General features: G+C 40.0%; 1 protein-coding gene across 2 annotated transcripts in view; it reads left to right on the plus strand.

The window, feature by feature from the left end:
- Positions 1 to 546: 546 nt before the first annotated feature.
- Positions 547 to 21,070, plus strand: part of si:ch211-239f4.1 (EVI5-like protein) — a 40,632-nt gene continuing 20,108 nt past the window's right edge. For both annotated transcript variants that reach the window (XM_031288939.2, XM_031288940.2), the window contains exons 1-4: positions 547 to 948; positions 14,963 to 15,358; positions 18,681 to 18,870; positions 20,308 to 20,532. In XM_031288939.2, the coding sequence (XP_031144799.1) occupies positions 15,117 to 15,358; positions 18,681 to 18,870; positions 20,308 to 20,532 (657 nt within the window). In that variant the 5' untranslated portion in view covers positions 547 to 948; positions 14,963 to 15,116. The remainder of the gene's footprint in view (positions 949 to 14,962; positions 15,359 to 18,680; positions 18,871 to 20,307; positions 20,533 to 21,070) is intronic.

The following is a 21,070-nucleotide window of genomic DNA, read 5'->3' on the forward strand; positions in this document are numbered from 1 at the left end:
CTAATATATAATACACTTTTACTTGTGACACTCTAAGTGCATTTTACTGATAATACATTAGAGTAGGCTACTTCCTTCCTTCACCACTGGGCGGTGATAGGCAACCTGCTGCCAATCTCAGGACAAGGTCAGTTTACACAGAACAGGTAGCCTACTTCTAATTTTGGTTGTTGAAATCAATGAAATGAAAATGAAGTTAATTTTGTTTTAAAGAAACAACACTGAAAATAGCCATAATAAATACAGGCACTTGTAGTTATGACCAGACTGCAGTTGGTTGCTATGGCATAATCACTCAGAGAGCCAAAGATTGACTGAAACTATTGCATATAACATTTTGTCACATAATTAATCGTTTAGTTGCCATACATGGGAAATTCGTTAAAATCGACACCGCTGTATGACACCTGCGGGCCCCGCCTTCCTGCATGATATAGCTCTACCCTAATTGGCTATTATTGTTGTCCTTCCAAAGGGATCCCGCAGTCTGAACAAGTCATTGGTTCGTGACATGCCAATCATATCTTATGCTGCCACCTGATTGGTGCGCCCCACCTCGCGCTCAACAGAAGGCACAGGACGCCAGTCACTCTGTGTGATTTACTCGTAATGATTGATGCTGCCGTTTATACCATATCCCCGTTAAACCGCAGGTTACGTCGCACGGCTCTCGTGGTTATTTTAGCAGATCTCTACAGAAATATGTTTTCCCTCTAAATTCAGTTCACACACACGAGCCTCTCCGCGCGCAGAAGCGACTCGTCGCTGCCTCCCGGTTGAACGGCGGCAGGACGATGGCACTGCGTTGGACGGTCTCTCTGTATCTGTCCTCGGTGGTCTATTACGATTCTAATTAGCTGATAACGTTAACATACGTTTGACATTTAAGACGGACGGATGTGGGAGCAACGATAAACGCACCTCTCTGAAAATGGAAAAGGGGTCCAGGTAGGCATTTATCGTTTTATTTGTTTATTTGAGGTGTTTATTTTTGAATGTAATACAAATGTTATCGCGTGGAGCCTATTTACGGGCCCAATTGCTTACTAATTTGCACAAATTCAACGTGAAAACTACACAGGCCCACATTGCAAAAACACTATTGGTCCTGGTTGTTGAAGCCCCATCAGCATCAGCTTCATCCGTCTGCTCATTTATCTCAGTGAAAAATTCCACTGTACGGCATGCCAACGGAGACACGGCCCATTCATTAGCCTATAAACCATATTTATTGCTAAGGCATAGCATGCTCTCTGCGTCCTCATTTTAAATGTTGTTACACAATCGTATTGTTGTGGAAAGCCGGGGCATTAGATGCGGAAAAGAGGGGGATGATGTGTCATTTTGGCCACAGATGTTGATCCAGCCGAGGCATGAGTCGACTACAGAGCATGTAGGCCTGTTGTTCAGGCATCCTCAAGCTACAGCAGGCCGGGATAATGAGCTGTCATGTCCAAACAACCTAGTCAATAGGATTACAGGCTCTTCAAGTATGAAACCGCAGGACAAAGGGTTGTAGGAGTCACTTTCACCTTTTTAATAAGTAGAGTTTTTTTTATTTTGAAACAACAGTGGATGGATGGCAGAGGGGCTACTATGTTTTCTACCTGTGTGTTTCTATCCAGATGTTTGTTGAACTGTCCTTGATAAACACCATAGACACTGAGCCCCTACCTGCTCATTCACTGGTAGCTTTAGCTAAAATTATCATTTCAATCAATGGGTTTCAGTGTTATTTTTACCCTTAATCCATCTGTTTTTATTTAAACATATAATTAGAGAGTGATTTAAAGGTAAATCCCTTTAATGTCTGGGTTGTAAGACAGAAAACCAGAACTTCTCTAAGTACTGAGAAACCCACTTTATTAAATTACTCTATGCTTTAAATCTGGGCTAGGCACATATCATTTTTCCTCCCAAGTGGAATAAAAAGTAGGGAACTGACATAGTTTTTGGGGTATGATGTTTAAGGATTATGGATACCCCTGACTACACAAAATGGAAGAGCTCCCTCAGGCACTTGTCAATTTTTCAGGAGTGGGGAAACTATTCAAGGAGTTAATTATCTTACTCGGTTGATTGTAATAACCACTTAAATGCCCCATGACTAAGGATATGTACCACTGAGTAATGGGTTCATCATATCCTTGTATGAGATACTGTACAGTGAGATTATTTTCAGGCTTATCTGTGAAATCCACTCACCATGCAAAAGGCATCTCACACAATTCACTGTCAAGAAAAAAAAAGGTACCTGATTCTTACATCCTGGTGACCTTGTTTTTATGTGCCACTGCCTCGAAACTTCTTTATCTGATCCCACGATCACATGCACGCACACAAAAGATTGCGTAATACGTCTGTGACATGCGAGCACACACCAGCTTATTCCAGCTCACCTTTTCCTGTGCACTCGCTGCTGCTGCCACATTATTTATCCGTGTGAGAGAGTGGTAAGCTAATAGGCTCTGGACAGTGTTGCCAGGATAAACAGTCTCTGAATTGTTTGTACACGTGTGTGTGTGTGTGTGTGTGTGTGTGTGTGTGTGTGTGTGTGTGTGTGTGTGTGTGTGGTTTTGAATTATGCATGTGTATTTGTAGCCTCCAGCAAGAACAGGAGGAGGGATATCACCTCGCAGCCTTTTCCCTGTGCTGTACAGTTTGTCTGCCCACTACTGTCCAGGTTTATTATCATCTGCCACTGTGTTTGGTCGTTGGTTGAACAAGCAGGAGCCGCTTGTGCAGGTCATAACAAGATTTGCCTTTTGATATATTGCAATATGATATAGTGCAAATAAGGTGAACGCTATGTCTTTTTACTGGGCTTACAATGAAATCTAACATCCACTTAACTATAGGGCTGCACAATTAATCAGAATTTTATCGAAATTGCAATACTAGTGCAATATCCAAATTGTGGGGTGGCAATATTTGTTAAATGCCAAATATGTTTCGAAATACCAATCTGAATTAAATATTGTGGCATTGCAGAGATGTCCCAGCCTACAAGTCATATTCTACAGACTTAAGAATAAATCTTTTTTTGTTACAGATCCTCACAAAAATCACACACCATGATCATTTAATATATTTTTCAATGACAATGAGAATAATGATGCAAAAATGATAACTCAATCCAGGCCTCCAATATCGTTAATCATATTGCAATTGCAATATCAGTCAAAATAATGGTGGTGCCTGGCTGTTTAACCAGGGTGCCGTCTACGAATGATGTAGGTCCCATAGTCGAAGTACTACATCAGAAAATAAATCTGTGCTACAACAAACACAGATTACAACTGTTTTCAGTATCGGTTAATCAGCTGATTATTCTCTCAATTAAGAAATCAATTATTCATAAAAAAAGGCCCAGAGCCCATGTTGGCGTCTTCAAATGTCTTGTTTTGTGCGACTAAAAGTCCAAAACTCAAAGATATTCAATTTACTATTACAGGAGACAAACAAAACAAGCAAATATTCACATCTGAGAAGGTGGAACCCGCGAAATGTTGGTAAAAAAATTAATCAGTTATCAAAATTGTTGCAGAATAATTTTCCTTTGACTAATTGTTTCAGCTCTAAAATACTAAGCGTATAAGTTAAGTGGTTGTGCCATTTTTTCTTATCTACATTAAATTTCATGCCTGTGTTAAAGATGTGGTAGGTAAGACTTATAAAACTACCTTTCTGTCATATTTGCTGAAACTGACCCTATGTTCAAGTAGAACTACATGAAGCAGGTAATTAAAAAAAGAAATCCGGCTCCTCTGGCACCACCTACAGCTTGTAGTGCGATTTGCAAAAATCCACCACTCCCTGTTCAGATGAACCAATCAGGGCCGGGGGGGGTGTCTAACTATGTGTCAATCACTGCTCATGCACATGCATTTATTCTCCCTTGTGGGGGGAGGGGCTTAGAATAACGTTTTGGGCTGTAGCAGAAAGGGGGGAGGGACTGAGAAGTTGTTGATGTTCAAATGTTTTGGCTATTTCCTGGATCTTCCCAATCCTACCTACAGCACCTTTTTAAATAGCAGCACAAAGTAAAGTTTTACTGTTTAAAAGGTTGATTTTTAAAACAAAATATTGTCCCTCTAAAGCCTCCAGTATCATTAGGAGGTCCCGTCCTCGCTCTTGCCTATCTTATTGGCTGGCTTGCTGGTTGACTGTTATGGTGCTGGCCTGGCCTGTGTGCACTGCACTGCACTTCATTTCCTTTGCTGACACATGGAAACATGGAGCAGCTTGATGACCTGGCTGCTGCGGTTCACGCTCACTACGACTGCAGCTCCTCCACAGCTCTCCTCTCTCTACCCTATTGTTCATGTAGACAGCAGATTTGTAACTGGATCTGTGCAGCCCTGCAGATTTTACACTGACTGAATCCTCATCTCATTTTTAGACTGCTGCCTGTTTTAATATATGGATTTATACCAACATGCAAATTGTGTTCAGATAATGAGGCAGAAATATGTATAGGGCCATTATAAATACTATAGAAGAACTACAGTATGTTGAAATCATGTGTGCTCTACTCTGAGTATTGCCTTCTTTTCTATGTAACCAATAGTAGTTTGATCTGTCGCCTTGCTCAACGTTGTTTCCTTAAGGCAGTGACACACCAACCCGATAATCGGCCGTCGGACAGTCTGTGACTCAAGTCTGTTCGGTGTGTTCCGTGCCGTCGTCCGTCTGAGGAGCTGTCGGTCTTCATTTTGGCCGACCTGACATGTTGGGCCGGAGGGCGGGCAGTCGGACTCCATGACCAATCTGATTGGTGGCGTGCTAACCCGGAAATGACGAGCAAAATCTGCCGAAAATCTTTTAAATTGACCTTTGTCGATCTGAAATGAAGTCAGATTCAGCAACTGCATGGCCTATTTCTCGCTTAAAATGTTTTCAGAAACACGTTTCAGTGAACTATCTTCGTAAAATATGAGATTGTATTCTGAATGAGCAGCCATACCCACGTGACGCATTCATCCAATCAGCTGTCGGTTTTAATTTTTTGGGTGACAATACAGATTAGCGCCACCTGCTGTTATGGAGACGTATCACACGCTCAAGTTGGCGTCGCTTCGATGTGTTCTGAGGCACTTTTTGGACCTCGGGGAGCCGACTGATCAGTCCGACTGCCTTTTCTGCCAACGGTCAGCCGTTGGGTTAGTGTGTCAGGGGCTTTAGGCAGAGGTGGAAGAGTCAGATCCCTAATTTAGGTAAAACAGTGTAAACATAAAAAACATTAAAAATCTTTGTGTTAAAGTAAAAGAACAGAATTAGTATTATCAGTAAAATTTAGCTTACTTAAAGTGTCAAAACTAAAAGTACTTGTTCTTTAGAGTGATATATGTTAGATTATTAGATTGTACTGATTAACCATTAATGCGTACTGCTACTTTTTATACAGTGAGGTAGTTTAGTTCCTAACCACAAGATAAATGTGAGGGGTCATGAGATGATTAATTGGAGAGGAAAGAAGAAAAAACAACACACGTTTCTCTAATATTTGATTTATTGTGAAATATTGGATAATTTTACCTTTTGGGGCATCACACAGTTATTTAAAGGAAACTATGTTCAAAGAATGTCTCTTTGGTGAAACTGCTCACTGACATCTGAAACGTGATGAGGAGCCCCAACTAGACATAGATTTTTAAAGGGGTCACAGCCAAAAGGGTTAAGTACCACTGGTTTAAACTTTGTATTTTATAGGATTATCAAATGCTTTTGTATCTTTAATCTTAATATGAAAAGTAGAGATGTTCTGATACCGATACTGCCTAAAATGCTGGTATCGGTATCGGGAAGTACTGGAGTTTATGCACCGATCCGATACCACATAATACAGCCCTAAAGAAAATCTACGTTAAAGTAGTTTATTTATGTTCTTTTTCCGTTATAACTGACTGTCAAACTGGATAATAAAAAAGTTCTGTGGCATTAATTTTTTGTGTTTGTTCATGTTTCACAAAGAGTTTAACCTGAGCCAGACTGACAACAAAGATAGAAATCATATCCCATCCATACAGGGATAGTAGTATATAGTTATGTTAAAACATAATAAAATATATGACACACTGGTATCGGATCAGTACTCGGTATCGCCTGATACGCAAGTTCAGGTATCGGAATCGGTATCGGGAAGCAAAAAATGGTATCGGACCATGTCTAATGAAAAGTAACTGTCAGATAAATATAGTGGAGTAAAAAGTACAATATTTCCCTCTGAAATGTAGTCAGAGTACAAGCATAACATGGCATAAAATGGATATACTCAAGTAGTACAAGTACCTCAAAACTGTACTTAAGTATAGTACTTGAGTAAATGTATTTAGTGACATTCCGCCACTGTCATTAGGGAATCTAAAGGCTATTAACTAAACATTGAGTACAAATATTTCATAAACATATGGCATTACTAACATGCGTATGGCTATAATTACCATAATATCTGTGATTTATGAGGTAGTTGGGTACAAACATGCTGCTTCTCTATACAATAGGTCGGAACATTTCATCAGCTAAGTCAAGGTATTGTTTGAAATGAACATGAGGGAATGATTTACCGCAGGGTAAATCTGTGGTTGTATGATTAACAACACAAACGTGTTACTGAGTGAGAGACTGAGGCATTTTGAAACCTGTGTTGTCATACTTGGCTGTTGATGCTTCTTTTGCACAATTGACATGTGATGTGTCCTGTCTGATAATTGGCTGTCAATGAGCCTGTGCTGTTTTGAAGTAAACAATTCGGAAGTTAACAGGTTTTTGAACTTCTGAAATTTTATTAATTTTTCTCATTTCCCCAGTAGGCTTTGCTTGAGGTAGTTATGGAATACAAGAAAACATGCAAAACACTGAAGTTAATCAAATTTTTGAGATGGTGTTTGTGTATTCGTAGTGCTTGTTTCCTCCCCCTTACAGCAATTTCTAATGCAAACTGCGGATGTTTGTAATCAGAACGGGTGATTAAACTGCAGTTTGGCTACTGATCAGCGTTCGTGACGGCGCTGCTGGGAGTATGACATTAAGAGATAATATAAAGAATGCAGCAGGAAAACTAATGTCAGTCTTTGCTTTAGCATCACATTAAGCGCTGGCTTTGTGCCTATGGTAGCACCTGGTTTGTAGCAGTTGTCCCCCATGGCGTACTCATGTAATCCAGTTTTGAGATTAGTGCCCGATTAGTGGATGTTGCAGTTTGTTTTATCATGCATTTTTTAGTTATGAAATATTAAATAATCTGTGTAGTATTAGTACTAATGCAATGACCATTCACTGGTGGAAAAGAGCAAAATAATTGCCTGCACTTGAAAGTAAATTGATGGGTTGTGGAGATGGCTATTTCTAGACAATTTCCTCTCACAATGGTACTCAAGGGATCCGAATCATCTGGAGAGGGATACTAACTAAATTTGGAGCAGGAAAGCATTAGTCATATAAAGTGAACATGGTCAGTAAATTTAGGGAACCAAGAAAAACATTTGTTGTCCGTGTCGCCTCGATTGCCCTAAATGTGTCTCCTCCTTATTCATGCTTATGGTCACACCTAATTCTCATTGGAAAAATCCTAGAGAAGCATTTGTTGCATGGCACAAATGTTACATCTTAATAATCTATATAGTGCAGTTGGTACATGAGGGCTGTTTGGAGAGCAGGCTGTCGTTATTGTAATGACAGTACAGTACACAGAGCTTTAAACATACACCACTGTGCCATCAGTCAGATTTCACTATGGAATAAGTCAGGCAACAGTGGTGGACAAAGTACTCAGATCATTTACTACAACTCATTTACCCCTTTAAGTAAAAGTCCTGTATTCAAAGTCAAAGTTTTACTTAAAAGCAAACTTTTACATAGTCAAACAAAGCCTGTTTACAGGTCTTGAAGAGTTCTACTGCATATGTGAACTAGTTGTATGAAGTATTCTGGGCTCCAGAGGGGGCTGCACAAAGTCTGATAAATTGGCTCAAGTGATGTCACTTGAGTCAACGCCGGTTGGGTCTGAAGACTGTAACTTTGAAAATGAAATAAATCTGGGGGTGTGAATAAGAAGAAGAGTTTACCAGACCTCTGTAGCGGCTCCTCATCTCTGCTTGAGGCTACATTAGCCGCTATTAGCATAACACACCTAAATCTCCGACTGAACAGCTTATGACAAGAAAGAAGACTGTGGAATAAAAAAGACAATCTGGTTCTGCTGCATTTTTTTATTTGTTACTTTCCATCGTGACATGTTATAGGACTGCAATGTTAAATAATCTTTAAAGTAAAAATACAAAATTATTATCAACAAATAACCACTATGCAGAATTGGCATATTTAAATCAAGGCTGAAGACCTTTCTTTTTGACATTGCCTTTTTTTTATTAATTGTACTGCATTGTGAATTTTATTCCTGTATTCTATCGGTTTTTAATTTTGTATTAATTGTTTTTAATTCTGTTTTAATTATTTTTAATTTCTAACTGTTTTAAATGTTTTATGTAAAGCACTTTGAATTGCACTGCTGCTGAAATGTGCTATATAAATAAAATTGCCTTGCCTTAATATGTAAGTGGCACTTTAATGTTGTAGCTGGTCAAGGTGGGGCTAATTTGAACTCTACCGTACTCGTATAGTGTTGGGTCTGATTAATAACAAAGCATATTAAATAAACAGATCACAGGATTTATCTTAATCTGAAATGTAACCATTAACTTTAGCTGTTAAATAAATCTCATAAAAATTACAATATTTCCTTCTGATATGTAGTGAAGTAAAAGTATAAAGTAGCATAGAATGAAAATACTAAAGTAGAGTACAAGTACCTCAAAATTACATTCTCTATAAGTACAGTACTTGGGTAGCTGTCCTTTGTTACTTCCCACCCTGTCAGACAGATGCTGTTAAATCATTATAAAGCCTGCTTTTATCATACACACATTGATTGGTATCTACCTTACACACCATTACCCTTGTGCACTGTGTTTAACTTGTCAATATGTCTGCATCAGTGCAGCAAGGACCTAATGCCATGCATTGGTTTTACCTAATCGAGTCATTCTGATTCCAGTTATGGCTTTAACAAACAATGAGGGAGAAGGCTTTGAGCAGCAATATCAGAAAAAAATCCCTCCTTTACAATGAGAAACTTTGAACAATGTCGAGCCCAGCAGCAGTCACAAGGACATTGGGTTCAGTAGATGAATAGCGTGGAAATGAACAGTCCACGTGTCGGTAACCAAACATGAGATCATGAGCTGGAACAACAGCGAGGTTTGCAGCTACGGATTAACAAAGAGGTCGCCCTTAATGTCAGGGCTGGAAGGCCCCGGGGGCAGAACACATACACACATAGATGGATGGAGGCAGGGGTTGACACATCAGCGAGGTTGGGATCCCAATGAAAAGTAGCTGATTTTTCAGTTTTTCTTTCATAAAATGCTGGTCAGGTTTTCCAGGAGATTTTTTTCAGCCTCTGGGAAATAATTTACGCCTCAGAATGTCTGTGATACAGGGTGGGAAATTAGCAGTGGCGGGTACTTTTTCAAAGTGGCGGGTGACTTTGCCTTGTATACCAGCCACAGTGGCGGGTGGATTGTAAAACATTCCTTGTAACGGATTGGACAGCTTTTGTCAAAGAATACTGTTGCTAAGAAACAATGCACAATGCTTATAGGAGTCGCGTTACGTTACTGCTAATGAATGCCCAACATTTCCGGATTTTGCTGCTTCATAATAAAAACATTCAAATACCAAAATAACGGAGGACTTTTATCGTGAAGAACTTATAGGAAATGAAACCGTTCACAGCCGGGGCTTTGACCACGCATATTTCCGTCAACTCCAGACTTTTGTCAAGTAGTTTTCAGCGATCGTCCGTGACACCAAAGAATTTCTAATAAGGGTTAGGGTAGACCGGCTTTGGTGACACCATGTAGCTGAGCTGAGGTACAGACGAAACGAAAATTATCGGTTAAAAACATGTGGCGACATATCCCCGGTGTTAAGAGGCCCGCCATGGAGTCAGCATTAGCTATGAATGTACTCTGTTAAGGGCGAAGTAAAGAAAAAGAGAAGGTAGCCTACTTTTTGAACAAGTGCCGCATTGACAAAACATACAGCAAAAGACCATGCAAAACATTTCAGACCGTCCTGCCAACCTGTATTAAACATCAGTGTACGCTGTAACGATTTTTCAGTCGCTGAAACCTGCTGCTGTTTTAATCCTGTCGGCCTCTCTGCTGCTCAGTTCCACACACACACACACACACACACACACACACACACACACACGGTGGATGCAGGAAAAAACGGAGATGAGACGTACACGATGACCTAAATTGAGGACAGCTACGGTCGTTATTGTAAGTGCAATGATAAGTTAAAGTCCAATAAGTACTTTATCAAACCATATGAATGTGTGTCCCAGGCCAGGTTAGGAAATTAACTAACAATGTAAAGATCAACAAGCCACTGACAGAAATGTTCAAATTTGATTCATTCAATAAATTATTATTTTTTGTCTTAAATCCACCAGCCATTTTCATATTATACCAACATTTGCAGCATCCTGAGCCTTTTTGGTAAGGTTACTAGGAAAACTCAGCCCAGAGTAGTTTTATTCTCCCCAAAATACGTTTCCTTTTTATTTTTTAAAGAACTATACAAAAAAGCAACTTTCACTGTCTCTCGCAACTTCATTGCAACAAAAATCCAAAAGACATCGCAACTTTTATCGCAATTTTTTACAAAAGCTCCCGCAAAATCAGGTATTTTGGGCCGCAACAAAAAGGAAAAAGCCTGCGAAGGGAGGGACTGTTTAATGCTATGTTACTGAGAGATGAGTCAATATTTTTTTTGATCATTAAACATGTAGGCCTACAATTACTGTAGAATATGACCAAACTGACCAAACACAACAATCACTTTTTATTTGCCTATATTAATAAAATATGTATTAATAATAATAAAAATTATGTATTGAAGCAATTCAAAATATGCTAGTGCACTTTATTTTATAAATTTGAATTCTGGAAAAAGTGGCAGGTAAAAAATAGAAGGGGCTGGTAAAATTGAGCATCCACTAGCCACAGTGGCTGGTGGGCAAAAAAAGTTAATTTCCCACCCTGCTGTGATAGCATGAACTATTACTGTATAGCTTTGCCTATTTTGCAGATGGGAAAACATGGATGAAGCTGTTGGTGGTGGGTGTTGTGAAGAGATTAAAGGGTGGGTACCCTTTTTTTTTTTTTTACCCTTCTTATTTTAATTGCCCAAGGCCAGCTCAACGTCACCAAGCCCAGATGGAGACAGTGAAAAGCTTCTTTACACCAATTAAAAGTATTTTGTAAATCAAGACACATCCTGCTCGAGGGTTTGCAAACCACGGACACAACATTCAATACATGGAGGGGTAAAGGGGACGTGGGTTCATGTTGGATAACTGGAGGTGGTGTGTGGGTGGGGGGGGGGGACAAAAGCGCTGTCTGTTTCTATCGACGGAGAGCTCGGAGAGGATGCGTTCAGGCGTAGACTTTACACAATACCATAATTGTGCATGGTGATATCAGTCAAGGAGAGACTAAACATAAACACTCAAAATCGGGCAAACATCTATCACACAGCAGGACTCATACACACCCATGCATGGCAACACACACATTCTACTGAGGTGGAACTAAGGAATATAAACATGGACACACCAAGCATGGAGACATGTCAGTGCACATGCTAAACAGTAACCTTTCATGTAGCACACACACACAAACACACACTAAACATGCTTGGAAATGCAAATTTAAATGGATTACAATGAAAGCCCCCCGACCCCCCCTTTATCTCACAGTCCTCTGCAGTTTCTCCCAAGTACACAATGACATTAGAGGGAGCCTGCTGTTCATATACAGAGCAACAGCCAAGCTCAGAAAATCTGGCTTGTTATGCTTTGTCAAAGCCCTTCAGTGTGTGTGTGTGTGTGTGTGTGTGTGTGTGTGTGTGTGTGTGTGTGTGTGTGTGTGTGTTAGAGAAAATCCTTCCCACTTTATTTCCACTCTGCTGTAGTCCTCTTGCATGACTCACCTTTTACAGTGTGGCCTGACCACAGTGACACAGCTGAATAGCACTCTGTGGTGCTGAAACATCTCTAAAGCATCTCTTCTTTTGTACTGCCTTGGCTTATAGGTTGATGGTTAAGATGTTTTCGTGGCACTTTTTGTTTTTTAAATGCAGTTCATCAACCAAATATCAGTTTAATCTAATGACGTCCTTATTAACAAGTCCAGATTGCTCTCCCAACAGAAAGAAAAGGCAGACTGATGTTGTCACCTCAGCAACTGTTGCAGTAAATTCAGCCACAAAGGGGTAGTTTAGCTCTACCAGATTAACTTGAGTAAATAAATACTCTATCCAATAAAAGCTGTTTTACCATTAGCTTATGGGTGGAATTGCTTTGATATGATAAGGATGTTATTTCTGATTTGTCTTTTGACCGAGCCCTTTTACAAATGTGATCAGTCTCATTGACTTGTTAATGGCTCTTTTGATTAGGCTGGTTTCTATGCATGAATGTAATCCTTGTCTCTTCCCCATGTAGTGTTTTCCCTGTTCAGACTGTTATCATGCTCCTCTCCTCTCCTGCAGGCTATTTTTCTGCTCTTCTTGCCTGCATCTGTATGTTTCTCTCAACCTTCATGGTTGATTACATGGCCAAAATCAATTCTTCGTTGCATTGTTTGTGACTTTTTTTGTGGCTATCACATGGACAGTTCGATATGGTATATGTTGGTCAATTAACTGTATTGTTTTTGTTGTTTTTGAGTATGCAGACTATGACTTCACGATTGTGTTTGTGTATGTTGTGTGTTTTCTGTGTTGATATATGAATTATTCCAGAGTTGTTATTAGCTGAGTAGATGTGCTGCCTAACATTATCAAGTTAAATGTTGCACTCGAGACACAAATGCCTTTCCCTTGTACGCCCTTAATCACTGGAAGCCACCAACTTCACTTTGAAGACACAAACACACACACAAGACTGCTTTTTTAATGATTTATAAAACCATCAGTCAAACTATATTTTTTTTTTTTTACAAAGCATTCGACCTGAACAGTACGTTTGCATACATTTTTCACTGGCTGAAAAAGCTTTTTTTCTTGGTGTGACATTATGGCTGGGTTTACATTGGAAGGAAAACAATTTAAAGCTGTTTGTAGTCAATGGCTTCAGCTCTTTATACGATCTGTGACCCCTGCCTTATCTGTCTGAACTCACTCAGTTATTCATCTGATTTATTTACGATCTGATTGATTTATTATCTCTTAATGCACATCAATCTCTCAATGCACATCAATCGCCCAGAACATGTGACCATTGCTCAGTCCTTCTGAAAGCCAAAGTGAAGTCTGATATTAATTAAATAACAATGTATCAAGTTTGTTCTCTCACTCTTTCACAATGATGAAACACAGACATTATGAGGATCTCTATAGATTGCAACAGTTTATTTACATGTCAAAAACAACCTTGTTTCCGTGTTAGGCATCACTGAGCAACTATCTGTCTTATTATAGAGAAGAGTAGCTCTCTGATAGCTGAGTCTGTCTGCAGCGACGGACCATTATGCTCTCAGTCAGAATGATGTCATTACAGTGACTAAGGACCACTCCTTTTTATAGCAGTTACTTGAGCTAGGGTGTGGAGGGCATTATTGGCATCTTAAAGGGTAACCACCATTTTTTTCAACCCTATTTTCCTATGTTTTTGTGTCTAAGTGACTGATGGGAACAACAATCTTTGACATTGGTCCAGTATTAAGCATGTTCGCTGCAGTCGGCAGCGGCGAAACAAGCTACAATGTAAGTTAATAGGGCAATTGTCCAGCTTGTATTTACCTTCACAGGAGTGCTTGTTTTGCCACTGACAGACTCAGATTAATATTCTAAGTGTCTGACAACATTATGGAAAGGATCCCTTCAGAGATAGACCTTTAAAACCTCTTTGAGATATTTCTGTGTAACCAGGAACAGCTCTGCAGTCACTAGTGATAAACCCACCAGACTCCATTTAAAAAAAAAAAAACAATACTTTTAGCGTGTATAGAGCCATCATATTTTCACATGTAAATCAGTAAACTACATGTTTATTTCAACCAAAACTAGAGTTGTGATGGTTGGAAAAGTGGAAAGACGACCCAACACAGTTTTTCATAGTTTTATTTTGTTTCTGTCGACTTTGAATGAAGTGTATTTTACAATGCTAAAATTACTGTTTATCTACATGGAGCCTGGTGGGTTTAGTGAATGCAATTTCGCTGATGTTTTTGTTTAAAAAAAGGATCTTACTCTTTAACAGAAAGGTCGACCTCCTTAGAAATCCTTTCCATAATGTTGTCAGATACTTAGAATATTAATCTGAGCCTGTCAGCGGCAAAACAAGCACTTTTGTGAAGGTAAATACAAGCTGGACAATTGCCCTATTAAGTTACATTGTAGCTTGTTTTGCTGCTGCCGAATTCAGTGATCTTGCTTAATACTGGACTAATTTTTGTTGTTCCCATCACTTAGACACACAAAACATAGGTAAATAGGGTCCAGGTTGAAAAAAAGGTAGTTACCCTTTAATGTGGATTGGACCAGTATGGGCCAGTACTTGTGTTGAGTCTATTAAGCCAAACATGACATCACACATCTTTGAGTGCACAAACTAAAAATGCTTAGGATTTTTGTACATGGCAACTATGATGCCTCCTTTATTTGTTGTATTTTAGAGATTAAACGATTATATAAAAATAAATCGACTGAGTAATTATTTTAAAAATACAACTAAACGAGGCCGCACATGTCATGCTGTGTAGCCACAGTTTTTGACATATTTGTAATGTTATTTTTAGTGACAACATGTTAACCACTGCTTTGATGTCTTTTCTTTAATTATCTGTTGTCAGCCATTTTCATTTAGCTTTTTTTGCATCCATGACAGGTTTGAAGACCTCTGATCATATTGGATCAACGGCCAGCCAGGTGGCCAATCAGGCGACAGCCAGGCTCACTGAGGAGGGAGACCAACAGTGAGACTGGAAGACCCTCTTATCACACCCACACTGCTTCACCCATCCCACTCCATCGTCACTGCCATGTCTCTACCCAGTGGCAGCCCAGAAAGAGAGGGCTCTAGTGGGGCTCCCCCTGAGCTAGAGTGCCCTTCTTCCCCTCCTGGCATGGACCCTGACCCCTCATCAACGGGCAGCCCAGTGCTCAGCCCAGACTCATCTTCCCATGATACACTGCTGTCAGCACCAGCAGCCTCCCCGGCAGACTCAGAGAACCTGAGCCCTGAAGAACTGGAGCTACTGGCCAAGCTGGAGGAGCAGAACAGGTGAGATCAGTAGCTGTCCTCATCAGGGTTAACTATTGAAGCGAAGACAGTCATTATAGTTTTACAGTAGCATGTTTGACCAATTAATACTGAAGGAGTTGGTGTATGTAGTTTAGACTTCCTAATAATTGACTGTTTGCTAAACTTTTGTGTAAGAGGAAGTCTGAGGAATTGTAAAATTGTATTTAGGAGCATTTTAGACACAGACCCTTTGGTCTTGAAACACTGTCGTTGTTCAAGGGATGTATGCACCCAGATTAATGCAAAGGGATTTGTGTGAAATGAACACAAGCCAATGTCAATTTGACCTAGAATCCTAAGTCTGCGTGCCCTACATTTGTAAGAATACACTAGGTTAAAAAAAATGGGTATGTAGGGTAGTGTTTTAGAAAACACTGAATAGGTCAGGTTTAAAAATGTTTGTAACATTTACATTTAAGAAGAATAAACACACAGAATTAAACACAGACAAATACACAGACAGTTCATTACACAGGGATTTTAGGTGCTGTGGTCCCTAAACAAAAAGAACCAAAAAAAAAGTGTTTTAAAAAAAACTTTAATCAGTTTCCTGAGAGTAACAATCCCATTTCATCCAGTGTTTGTCAGACAGTAGATGTCAATCATTTTTCAATCAATTTAAATTGTCACATAAAATCATACGAGGTACAATTCCAGTGAAATGTAACCCATCATATCATTGCAATACCCATGTAATGATATCACACATGTACCCTGGATGCTAGTATATGTTCTTTCAGGAAGTTAATTATTTAACCAGTCAGGATCTGATTGTATGATTGTATGTAATCACCTGGTTTCACAGTAATGTTTTAGAAAGGGACTAAACTTGGGGTAAGGTTTAATCAATGTGTTAGGTAAGGTTTAATCCCACATAACAGAGAGCACCAGATTCTTGGGAGGAAATGTCTGTTCAAATGTTTGTATCACTGCAGAAAATTTCATTTAGTTTCGCTTAGACTTTTGGCTTTGCTTAGACTCCACCAGGGCCTCAAAAGACAGTAAATCACTTTCAAATGAAAAAGATCCAGCCGTCACATGTTTCAGCAGAGCAGTCAAAGTAAAGGACATAGGAGTCAAGTGACTTAAAAGAATCAGACATTCGGGATCAAAGTGGGACTAATGCCTAACACCCTTGTATGCTTTCTTGCCGAGAGTTAGATGAGCAGATCGATACCACTCTAATGTCTGTACGTGACATATGAAGCTACCGCCAGCAGCCGGTTAGATTAGCTTATCTTAAAGACTGGAAACCGGGGGAAACGGCTAACCTGGCACTGTCCAAAGTTAATAAAATCTGGCTACCAGCACCTCCTGAAGCTTATTAATTAACTTATTTTATTGTGTTTGTTTTAATCCGTACAAAAACCCAGGTATAAAAAACAAGTTGTGATTTTACAAGGGGCTATGTGCTAGACTATTTCTTGCCCGGGAGCAGTGACTTTCTGCTGGCTGCGGCTTCATGGGGACTTTCTGACTTGGCTTGACCTGAAAGTTGAAAAACTCAGCTAAAATAGCTGATTTGACATTGATTGTAAGGAGCAGCAGTGTCTGAATATGTGTCTAATAATATACAAACTGACAATTTACATGCTCATGTAGGCAGTGACAAACTGACTGTTGAACATGTGTCCCAATCTCAGGTGACCCACAGATACTCCAGCATCCTTGTTTATAATATGGACTTATTGTACTGTATTTAGAAGTATTACTGCACATGAGATATGGACTATTTTCTACATTATTTTAAATTAACTTCTCAACTGGGATGTCAAAAAAGGCAGACTATCCTTGTATTTACAGTACCTTTTTGTTTATATTGTTATGCTTCCTCAACATCCAACTCTAGGATTTCTATGCCGATAAAGGCAGCATGTTAATTTAAAAGGTTGATAGGTTGAAAGATATAAAGATTAGAGATGCACCGATTACAATTTTCTAGGCCGATTCCGATTTTTCATTGAGTTTGACCTGCCGATACCGACTTCCGATTTCATTTTTTTCTAACCACTTTACAGCACACATAAATATTTATTTTCTATCTTTTCTTTAATAGAACATTTTACATTTTGCATAGAACATAGAACGTTTTTTGAACAGATAATCGATCGCTATAAAATAGAACTATATAAATTACTCCTCGTGTGGGAAATTCACACACATTAAGTGCAATGTTATGGAAGAACCATTTCCTTCTTTTCACATCCAATATCAACTAACTAACAAAATGTGATATATTTAGCAAACTAAACTTCTGTATGAAAACAGGGAAAACGGGTAATGCATTTGTACAAAAGGCTGTCTATAAGCAGTGATTATTAGAGTGCATGTCGGAGAATAGCGCAGACACGCGCTTCACACCGCGAGCGGGTACGCGCGCCACCCAACGGAAGAGTGAGAGAAAGAAAAAAGAGACTCGCTGTTTAGCCAGTGGAGATCGCGTGTGTGCGTGCGTCCCTGAGAACTGTAAGTCGTATAACTTATGTTGTCAGTTCATTGTTAGCTGGGGATTTCGTTGTTTGTGTTCTTCACCTGCTAGCTAGGTTGCACGTGGCTGTTGATTCGATATAATGGCGATTGTTGAACGCCCTTGCTCACATTTGTATTTTATGTGCATTATTTACATGCTACAGTAGTTACACTGCATTAAGATAATGTAATTAATAGTGGGTTTATTGTTATTATTTGCTAGCCTATATATAATGCCTATGCATTGTGTATGGTAGCCTTTACAATGTTATTTATTTACAGTATTTGACCGGCATAAAATCGGCATATGTCAGACTGACCGCCGGTCATGGCCGTTCACATGGAAATCAGCCAATTCCGGTCACCAGCCGGTCAATCGGTGCATCTCTAATAAAGATAAAGTGGTGCTCTTATTGCTTTGACTCACTGGAAGCTGAGTTAAAGGCCAACTGCCCCCCCTCCCAAAAAAAACAAAAAACAAAACTCATATTAGTCTGACCCTGTATACAAAGGTGTTTTGTTGCTTTATTGGCAATTTAAAATTTGAATAGCCAGCCAGCTGTGTGTGTAAAATCCTCATGGGTCAGCCTCTGATTCTGTAGTTAAAGGTAACAAGCCGTGAGGCTTCTGGTGCCTCTGCAAGGTTGTGCACAAGCTGTACTGATCCTCGTAATGTCACAGTCTGCCTCAGTGTTGTATCTGTCTTCCGTGACTCCTAATGCTCATCTCAGCTTCTCTGTTCCTCTCCAGTGTCTCTACCAGCTTGTACAAGACAAACACGCTGTGTGTAGTCATGTGCCCTCCTGTTCTCATAAACTGTCTCTTCATGCAGGTTGCTGGAGGCTGATTCCAAGTCCATGCGGTCGATGAGCGGTTCACGGCGCAACAGCGGCTCCTCGCTGGTGTCCAGCTCCTCGGCCTCATCCAACCTGTCACACCTGGAGGAGGATACCTGGATCCTATGGGGCCGCATCGTCAACGAGTGGGAAGAGTGGAGACGCAAAAAGGACAAACTCCTGAAGGTGGGGATCAGGCACCGGAGATGGAAAATTAAAGATTATGTTGTCACAGGCAGCATTTTCTAAAATATGAGTCATTGAATATGATTAAAAACGAGAACATCAATAAGAAGATTAGCAGCCTCCTCACTTTATTTTTACATCTTGCTGTTCAGATTTCACAGGAAGTTTAACGGAACAAAAAACAGAAAAACGGCCCTGTAAATCCCTGAGTCATGTACCTTTTATGCAGAGTCTGTTTGGCCATTTATATCCGTCTGTTTCTTTTTTATAAGGTCACAGTGTGCCTTTAGCCATGTGCATATGTGTGTGTCAGAAACATGTAGCTCAGTGTTGTCTGAGAGCCCGGGGTTTATGTTTGCTGATGTTCATCTACAACTGAACAGAGTTTGGGAAGAAAACCTTCATGATTGCTTGTGTTCATATAATACTTTATAATATAATACTTACACCATATACGCTAATGCCTTTAAGTTGCACTCCACCAATACGCCTCTCTCTCTTCATCCTCTTTCTCCCCTCCTTTCCCCTTTGTGTCTTTATGTGTCCTCTGTGACAAAAAGAGGAAACCCAGGGGAAGAGAAGATGGATGAGGGAAGGGACAGCTAAATGAGTCAGGGCAAAATGGGAAAGTAAACAAACCAAGCAAAATGACACCGGCTGGCTGCAAATAGAGGATGGATACCCGAACCGAGCCTGTCGGGACCCGACTGTACCCGACGGGCCAGGCCGGGTTCGGACAGATATTTAGAAATTATGTTCTGGTTCGGGTCGGGCTCGGTCACATCAGCACGATAAGGCATTGAACGTTTTAAATTTAAAAAAGCTTATTATGTAGGTGCACGCCTGTGTTAACGTGCGCTTGTTGTCCCGTGTGCGCTGATGCGCTCATCTGTTGACATTTCCGAATACCTTCCTACAGTTGCTTAATAAAAGCGGTCTTTCCACACAAACAAACGTATGTGTCATTAGTATGAGAAAAAAACGAGATTTTAACTGTGTCGGGCTCAGGTTGGGCTCGGACGTGAATATTTTAATGCCTGGCGGACTCGGGCCGGGTTTGGTTACTGCTCTGTCGACGCGGGCTGGGCTCGGACAGAAAAATGCAGCCCGATCCGCACTCTAGCTGCAAACTGTACATAGTTTGGCTTTAATGATTGGCTTGGGAAAAACACGAGTAGGTGAAGAGTTATTGTGAAGAGTGATACATCCTAATGTAACGAGCGGCTGTAATTACAACATGATAATAAATTATCCTTGTAAATATATGTATTCATTATCACATCATTGATTCCTCTTCTCTGCTCTTTGCTCTTCAAGAGATGCTCAGAGATGCTTAAAATTGCATCCTTTCCCACATAAAGCAGCAAGGTATTAATCCTCTTTAATGTCTCTCTTTCTCTTTCTCTTTCTCTTTCTCTTTCTTTCCCTTTCCTACAGGAGTTGATCAGGAAAGGCATCCCTCATCATTTCCGGGCCATCGTCTGGCAGCTACTAGGCAACGCCACTGACATGCCGGTGAAGAACCAGTACTCTGAGCTGCTAAAGATGTCGTCTCCCTGCGAGAAACTCATCCGCAGAGACATTGCCCGCACCTATCCTGAGCATGAGTTCTTCAAAGGCCAGGACAGCCTGGGGCAGGAAGTCCTCTTCAATGTCATGAAGGTGAGCACTGCAGCAGTCCTGATAGCATCTATGAAAAGGAGATTATTTTGTTTTCACGTGTATGTGTGTGTGTGGGTAGGTACAGTGTTTTAAATGATAGTCATTTATGAACTCATTTGGCATGCATTCACATTAAGTGACTCAGATATTGTTTACGAAGGATCAAATCAGGTATTGTTCTGCTCCTCTGTTTCTGGACATAAAGAGAACATGTTAACAATCAGGTGTCCTAGACATGGACCTTTGTTATTATTTAATTTCCTGTCAACTCTCAACTGTGTTCTGTCTAATAAAGGCAACGATAATGCCCCATCAATATCTTTATGCGATGCTACTAAGCAACTAGAGCTGCATGTAACAATCCTTTTCCTTTTAATAAAAGGTGCTCCGTAGAGTTATGTTTATTTTCAGTGTTACTCACTTAAATGCATTGTGTGTATCCTTGAGGCCTGACAAACATGCTTTAAAACATTTGTAAAGCTGAAATAGTGCATTGTTTCATCCTTGTTTGCCAACTTGCTGTCTTATTTTTCACTCT

The sequence above is a fragment of the Sander lucioperca genome, chromosome 4 (genome assembly GCF_008315115.2).
Source record: "Sander lucioperca isolate FBNREF2018 chromosome 4, SLUC_FBN_1.2, whole genome shotgun sequence".
Classification (NCBI taxonomy): domain Eukaryota; kingdom Metazoa; phylum Chordata; class Actinopteri; order Perciformes; family Percidae; genus Sander; species Sander lucioperca.